General features: G+C 50.0%; 1 protein-coding gene across 1 annotated transcript; it reads left to right on the forward strand.

Moving 5' to 3' along the window:
* The first annotated feature begins 313 nt into the window (after positions 1-313).
* LOC104562883 (keratin, type II cytoskeletal 4-like) lies at positions 314-6,895 on the forward strand. Its single transcript, XM_010209158.2, has 9 exons — positions 314-865; positions 2,035-2,249; positions 3,372-3,432; positions 3,738-3,833; positions 4,644-4,808; positions 5,228-5,353; positions 5,723-5,943; positions 6,363-6,391; positions 6,501-6,895. The coding sequence occupies exons 1-9, from the start codon at positions 314-316 to the stop codon at positions 6,893-6,895; spliced, it is 1,860 nt and encodes a 619-aa protein (XP_010207460.2).
* Positions 6,896-8,421: the final 1,526 nt, after the last annotated feature.

The following is an 8,421-nucleotide window of genomic DNA, read 5'->3' on the forward strand; positions in this document are numbered from 1 at the left end:
TAAGTAAAATATAAGTCCTGAAACTGAAGCTTGCAAGCAAAGCAGTTTATTTTAATTTCCACATTATTTTGTATGAGATAGAAATGTTTGCTGTGGGTTTAAAATGTTGGAAGCCATTCCTTGCTGCCAGGCAGACCAAACCCAGTGGGTAAATTAAATTTTTGCATCTCAGGCACCTCCTGAAATGTATATAAGGAGAAGGGCTCTGCCTCAGAGAAGCTAAAGGAGATCTCCTTCTTTCACTCCCTGCACCTCTCTTGCTCCTCTGCTTTGCCGTTACTGCTTTTGACCTCACGTCTCCCCCCCAGCCACCATGAGTCGACAGTGCTACACCTCCAGCTCTCTCCTGGGAAGACGAGGCTTCTCCTCCGCGTCCGCCGTTTGTGGCCTGGGCAGAGGCAACAGCAGCTCGGCCTCTGTCTGCCAGCCAGTGGGACGGAGATGTGGCATCGGTGGCTTCAGCAGCCGGAGCGTCTGCGACCTGGGCAGAGGGCAAAGGATTTCCTTTGGCGGGAGCTGCCGCAGCGGGGTCTACGGCGGCGCCGGAGTGGGACGTTGCGGTGTGGCTTACGGCGGAGGCCGCTTTGGCGTGGGCACGGTCGTGGGGTTTGGTAACTGCGGAAGCTATGGCGGCCTGGGCAGCTACAGAGGTGTTGGGGACAGCGTGGCTATTGGAGGCTACAGCGGCGGCATCGGCATCGGCCTCGGCGGAGGTAGATCTGAAGGGATTCGGGGCGTCAGCATCCACCCAGAGCTCCTCAAGCCCCTCTGCGTGGGGGTCGACCCCGAGGAGTGCCAAGTGCGGACCCATGAGAAAGAGCAGATCAAGAACCTCAACAACCAGTTCGCCTGCTTCATCGACAAGGTGAGATCCCGCTTCCCTCCACGCAGGCTGTTTGTTGCGTGTCTCTGTGCTCTGATGGACGGGCTGTCTCCAGAGAGATGTCTCTCCTGGCACCCTCATATTGTAAATGTTTCTGATAGACCACGGTGGTCCTGACCTGGAGACTGTTTGGATTTAAGCCTTGCACCAAGGCACCTGCACCGGTATTTACCTTTCTGAGCTCACCAATCTGCTAAATTGCTAAATTAGGAGCGTCTCCAGGGATACAGGAAACCACAACCTGTGGGAGAAGGGATGGAGACACGGAAATGCAAGAAGGCAAAATAGGAAGTCTTGTCTCAAATGCGTAATCTGACATTGTACCTCTACAAACTCCAAAGAACTTGGTGTTTTTAAAAGTTTGTGTGCTTCAACAAGCTGCAGGAAGACAGATGTCTAGCTAAAATGAGATCAACTGTTTTAACTTCTCTGTCCCTCCACTCTGTGAATGAAATAATTTGGTGATTTCCTAAACAGATTTAATTTATCATTGCCTTCTTAGCTAAGCCTACGGGGTTTCATTACCCCTTAGGGCTTTAGACAGGTATTATAGGAAATACATTTTTCAAATGGCAGAGAAACCTGTGCTCTGTTTGATCTTGATTTTCCTTGTGAGTTGTTCTGCAGCTGGAAAAACCAAACCCACGTAAGAGCAGTGACTCTGCTTCCTCCCATTTGAAAAATGACTTATTCATGATCCATTACAAGGTTCTCAAGTACTAGGGAGCTCTTTAATCTAGAAGTGAAAGGCATGATAAATACCCATGGTTAGAGTTTAAATCAGATACATTCAAATGAGATCCTGGATGGAGCTTTTAGTGCTGCAAAAGACTCATTGCTGTACTCAGCCCATTGTGGGAGACAGTAGATCCAGCTGTCACAGGCTGAAGTGAGCTTTGGTCAAATAGATGATTGGCCTCGACACAGAGCAAACACACCAGTGTTGCTCAGCCTCTGATATGAGTCCTGAGTGAGACCAGGTTTAACTCAGAGAAAATGTGGTTCTCACTCCAGCTGCTGAGAAAGTGTCACTTAACCATAAGCATTTCTGATTTTATATTTACTTTTTCCTTTTGGAAGTGAAGAAACCCAAAGTGCCTTTTGCCCAGGACAAGAAGCAGCTGCATGACTCCTATCTCTTTCTTCCCCAGGTTCGGCTGCTGGAGCAGCAGAACAAGGTGCTAACCACCAAATGGGAGCTGCTGCAGCAGTATGTCCTCCCAGCTTCCAGAAGAAACCTGGAGCCTGTTTTTGAGAACTTCATCTGCAACCTGAGGAAGCAGCTGGAGTGTGTGCTGGGGGAGCGAGAGAGGCTGGAAAACGAGGAGCGGTGCCTCAGGGACCTGGTTCAAGAGTACAAGTGCAAGTAAGTAGTACACAGAGAGCAGGGTGTTCGCTGGCCTGAGCTGTGTTTCTGAGTGTGAAGCCAATGCAGTTGTGCTGGATGAATCCAAAAACTGGGCACAGGGAGGGGAGTGGGGCAGGGCACACCAGGGCTGTTTTCCTGGACTGGAGTCCTACTCCATTACCTTGGATGCTGGTGATGGACTGGAAGAGCTCTTCAACCACAGTGTTTCCTAAGGGAGAGGGAAAGGGAACCACTTTTCCTCCCCCTAAACTCTGGCACAGCACTGTGGTTTGCCATATCAAATCTCCCACATCATCTATGCCTGTGGCTCCCTTAGGTCTTATGCCCCTGGTGACATCTGCTCCCACAAAACCCTCAGCCTATTTGTTACCAGCCCACGTTTTATCCACAGACTCTGTTGGGGTTCATTCTCTCTTCCCAGAGGAAATGTAGGAATTGTTTTTTTCAATCTTAGCTGCAGATATCCCCTTAATAGCTCCCTGTGTGCTCTGCTAAGCCACGAACCAAGACACTTGGTGGCTGGTGGAATACAGCACAGGATCAAACAGCAATCCCTTCTGCAGAGGTCTTACAGTCAAGCACCTCAGATGTCTTCTTTTTCTCACTGAGCCACCACCAAGGTCAGACTCATGGAATCATCTTGTGAAAGTTCTTCTAGGTCCCAATTACTAGGTCATTAATGCACTGGCTCTCCTTCCCATTGCACCTGGGAGTTTCAAAGGTTGCTCAAGCTCCTGATCTCCCTTGGGGAATTTTGGCCACGGTCTCCCCATGAACGCTCAGAGCAGAGTCCTGGGTGTTTCAGAAAAACATCACACAAAGCAGCAGGGCCAGAAGCAGCAATCCAAACCTTCAGCTGAGGTACAAGCTTTGGCATTTCTAGTGGTTTGGCATGATTTACTGCCACCTCAGTCCAGCCACTGATACTGCTGGCGTGGACTAAAAACTGCTGAACAAAGCCCAGTGAGGAGGAAAGCTACAAGGCAAAAATCAAAAAGCAAGTACAAAGCAAATACAGAGAGGCTCTGGTTTTAGTCATACTGCCCATGTTTGGCATCGGCCACTGGGGTCGTGGGGACGGGACTCCCAGGCCTTAACCCCTTTCCTTTCCCCCTGCAGATATGAAGATGAGATCAACAAGCGCACGGCTGCAGAGAATGAGTTTGTGGTCCTCAAGAAGGTCAGTCACACTAAGGACAATGCTGGCGAGACCTGTGTGGGCAAAACCTGGCTGTGGGGCCAGGGAGAGAAATGAGGAGTCCTGGCACCATGACACTGCCTGAGTCCTCATCGGGTAGCCCCAACATAGAGGCACTCAATGAATTTGAAGAACCCCTCTCAGGCTGTAAGCACATACAATGCAAACCCAGATAGTCTTAAGGGCTGGGAATGGTGAGGTTTCCTCCTAATCTAACAGAAAGCATGGGCTTTGCCACAGTCGTTGTTTCTTCCCCTCCTTTCACCAAACACACAATGTCTTTGCAGGATGTAGACTGTCTCTACCTGACCAAAGAGGAGCTGGAAGTGAGAGTGGGCCTCCTGCGGCAGCAATTGGAGTTCCTGAAGTGCATCTACGCTGAGGTAAGAGCTCCCAGCACCTTGTCAGCTGCCCTGGGGACAATGCATCACCCTGCTGAGCTCTTACACCAAAACCAAATGCAGGGAAAGGTGTCTTTTCTGCAAATCCTGAAATTGCATCCCCAAAACCTGCATCTCTCTATATGTTATATGGTAATAACACTATCCCACACACGTTGGGAAGGCAAAGGGTGTTCTTGGTGGTGCCCTATACTGCTGGCTGTAAAGGGAGGGATTTTTTTGCATGAAAAAGCCCTTCAGATTAAAATTCAAACCATTCCTGGGAATCACTGAAACAGCTCTCTCTTCAAAACCCAAATATCGCTGCACTTCACTGTTTCAGCTGCACTGGTCAAAGTATTTTGGTAAAAGTAACACTTTTGTCTAAAATGCAGCAAGTTGTTAACAAAAGACACAGGAGGCACTTTATATTTGCACATTTTCCAGCCAAACACCTCCCAGCAATCTGTAGGTAATGGGGCCCAAAGCACTCACCTCTGAGGGACTCACAGGCCACAAAACTGCTGACATGTCCAGAAAGGCTGAATTGCAATGAAACGAGTTGCTCCATCAGGATTCCCCACCCTTCCTTAGGGAACTGCATGCAGCAATCTCATATTGTGCCACCAAAACAGGTCCCAGTTGCCAGCTCTTGCTGGAAACCAGTCACCAGCTCATGCTCTAAATGAGTGTTAATGGGAGAACCTCCCCTAACCCTTCACCTTCTCATCCAGCCCCACTTCTCCAGAGGCATCTGCATGCCTGGCTTGGGCTGGTTGAGGGAAGGGGTCTGACATGTGCTTGATCTTGCAGGAGAGAGCTCAGTTGGATTGCCAGCTGTGTGACACCTCTGTCATAGTTCAAATGGACAACAGCCGGGACCTGGACATGGAGGGCATCATCAAAAGTGTTGAGTGCTGCTATGAGGAGATTGCCCAGAAAAGCAAGGCTGAAGTGGAGGCTTTCTACCAAACCAGAGTGAGTATTTGCACCACCAGAACAGATGGCAATGGAATCTCTTGAGCAGCAAAACTCTGAGAGCCATTTTTGTCCACCATGATGTAACTTAAACCCACCTTGCTGTGCGGTCACTGTAGTTTGCTAAGAACATCCTATCAATCCACTGCCCCCAAACCTGTGGTTTGGAACTTCTCTGTAAAGAGGCAGCAGATCAGTGTTGCTTCAGAGGGGTCTCCTCTGTGCACACCCATCAGGAACACAATCCCCTTCCCAAAGGGCAAGTGCTCAGGACCTACCCAGGACTGTCACCTTGTCAGGGATGAGGTCACATCTGGGTGCTTCCTTGGAGCACCCACGTCAATGTGGCTCCAGAGTTGCCGCCTTCCCTGGAAGGGGCAACTCGGTTGTATGAACATCATCCTCTTCTCACACACTAGCTGGAGGAGCTCCACAGCAGCAGGGGCAAGTTCTGTGATGACCTGAGAAACAATCAGAGCGAGATCGCTGAGCTGAACCGGATGATCCAGAAGCTGCAGTGTGAGTCGGATAACGTGAAGAAACAGGTAGGACAAAGGGTTGAACACTGCACGGGCAGCGGGGCAGGCAACTTCTCCTCACTAACTCTTTGCTGAGCTTCAAGAATCCACCCCCTGTCCCCTGCTGAAGCCTATTTCATAGCTTGTCATCTGCTGTCAATACACAAAGAAGCAGATTTATTTTCACTTATCAAATAAGCAGGAGCCAATGGTAACACAAACAGTGTTTGCTGCTTCTGTCCTGCCAGTCCCCTCCCCTTCACCTCAAATAGCTTGGCCATCACATGTGTCCAGCCTAAACCTAGGCTCTGGCAGTTTCTAGCTGAGAAGGGGGTACACAAGCAGCCCTGTGGAGATGCTTTTTAATGTCACCCTCTTGCCCATTACTGTCCACAGATTGCAGCTCTGCAGACAGCCATCTGCGATGCCGAGCAGCGGGGCGACTGCGCCCTCAAAGATGCCCGTCAGAAGCTGATTGACCTGCAGACTGCACTGCAGCAAGCCAAGGACAAGATGGCATGCTTGCTGAGAGACTACCAGGAGCTGCTGAATGTCAAGCTGGCCCTGGACATTGAGATTGCCACTTACAGGACACTACTGGAAGGAGAAGAGAGCAGGTAGGAGCATCCCTGGCTGCACCTTGTAACCATAGCTGGGAAAACTCAACAGGAGAGTGAGAGGCAGTGAGGTGTGCTGGGTGGAGACAGCTCCTGATGGGTGCAGAGGGAGGAGAAACATTGTCCCTGTTTCCTCCTCATCCTCCCAGGGCAGACGGATTGCAGTGCACTGAGCATGCTGCAGTCAGATCCCCTGCTTGTGGTACAAAAAGAGGGTGAGACATTGAGATGTCTATGACATTTGGGGATCCAACCTTTGGTACTTTGGTGGGCAATTTGGATCAGCACCTCACATCTGGGTGGACAGAAAAGCTGAAGTACCTGCAGGGTTTCTAAGGAGGCAATAGCTGAGGCAGTGGCTTGTGTATTTGAGGAATCCTTCCCTAAATAAATCTTTGAGACATTTCTTTTCTTAACAGGATATGTACCGGCAACCCTGTGAGCGTAGGTAAGCTAATCAAGCATCCCCAAACTTCCTTACAAGCCTTTTGAGCTTGTTTCCTTAATCAGCTGCTTTTAGCCACTTTGGGAGTGACTGAGCCTGTTTTTCTCCACAGCTGTGGTCAGTGGCGGTGGCACCGTTGGGGAGTGCCGATCCTTGTCTGGAATCGGAGGCAAATGCACTGTCAAGACAGGAGGAGCCGGTGCAGGGTTAGGGGTGGTTTCCTCCTTTGGGGTCGGCGGCGCCGGGTTTAGCACCAGGAGCGTGGATTGCCTGCCCAGGGTAGGGGGTGGGTTTGGAGCCAGGAGCGCAGTCAGCTGCGTGGGGAGAGAAGTCATCTCCGGTGTGGAGGGGGTGCAGTGTGCCACTGGCATGGCCAACCTGGGCAACGTGGTGTGCGCTGGCGTGGAGCAGTGCAGCCCGGGAGCCGTCATCATCCCCGGGGCAGCGGTCTGCGGCACGGGCAGCAGGTACGGCACAGCTGTGCGCATGGTCAGGACAACCCGGTAGAGACCAGAGGGTGACAACACGTCACGTTTAAAAAGAATTAGCATTTCTGCAATAAAAACAGTATTCCCCTTCCTTCTGACAGCTGTAGGGATCACACAACCATGCGCTGCCCATGCCCACGCTATTCCACTAGTCACTCTGCCGAAAACCCTCTGCGTGACCAAAACCCACCTTCTCTTGCATGTCCTTCCTGGGGGAAACTTACCCCCACGGTCTCAGACAGGTGGGATTTTCATTACAGAGAGTCCCCACCTGTCTTCAGTGCATCATCTTGGCTCTTGACTCAGGCCTCTCAGCTTGACCCCTTTCCAGCAGGGATTTTCTTTCCCTGTAACACAGCCATTGCAAAAGGATGCAAAATTCGGTCATCCCAACTTCAGAGAGAGAAGCCACATTTTAATTGTCTGAGACGGAGCTGCAGCTATTATTTAACTTCTGTAATGACACCAGAAAATCCAATTTTTCCTGTTTACAAGAGGGTTGGTAATGCTTATGTAAATTGGTCCAAGTTGCCACAACAGGTTTGGTAGAGCAGATTTTAATTACACATCGACGAGCACCTTATGTTTCTGCAGTTAAATGCATGTGTTGTTGTTCCTGTGTGTGTTCTAGACAGAGTTAAAGCTTTTAAATGTGTAAGTGAACAGAGTTGATTACCCTTCGCTTACTCCAGACTTTCAGCTGTACCTTCAATAAACTACATGCATAATTCATGCTTTGCTTGATGGGTTTTCTTTCCCTCCCTGATATTACAAAAGCACAGATATTTTCTCAAACATGAACCTCCACATGGGTGGGGTTTGGTGGCTCAAAAGAAGTGGAGTTTTAGGCAAAGGGTGTTTTTGAGACTTGTGTCTGCTCCTGATGCACTTTTGCATACCTTTATTCCATCCAGAGATTGGTGTGGCCACAAGGAAGTCTGGAAATGCAGCAAAACCAGGATGTTTAACCTCTTGCTAGGGATCTCTCATGCTGTCTGGGATCTCTGGGAGCAGGGCAAAAAAAGCAGCCAGGCCTTTCTTTAAAGAAATCCATGAGAAACAGCTCAGGCGGTAACAAAAAGAAAAATAATCCCATACCCCACCTCTGAACCCCTCTCACAAGAGGTGACTTATTTTAAATGTAAGCAAGACAGAAGCCTATCTTCCCAAAACGCAGCATCAGGGCCTTTCTTCTTCAAAAACCCCACCTTCCCTAAAACACATCAACTTGCATGAAGAGCAGAGTCTGGAGTATGTGCCTGGACATCCCCCTTCAACATCCACTGCAGGGAGGGGAAAACCCTCTCCCATCATTGTGGGGGACTGGGATTTAGGTGGAATCAGGTTGCCTCTTGCTTACTCCATGAGGGTCCCCAGGTTCCACAGTACAGTGACCCACTGAGAAGTCTCTCTACCACACCTGGGAAGGGTTTGACACGGTGGCACTCTGGATGCACAGCTGGATGCCAGGAACATCAGCTTGCCCAACTGCCTTACTCCCTCCCACAGCTTGTCTGGGCACAGCTGAAAGCCCCTGAGACAACT

This window comes from Colius striatus, chromosome 26 (assembly GCF_028858725.1).
Source record: "Colius striatus isolate bColStr4 chromosome 26, bColStr4.1.hap1, whole genome shotgun sequence".
NCBI lineage: Eukaryota > Metazoa > Chordata > Aves > Coliiformes > Coliidae > Colius > Colius striatus.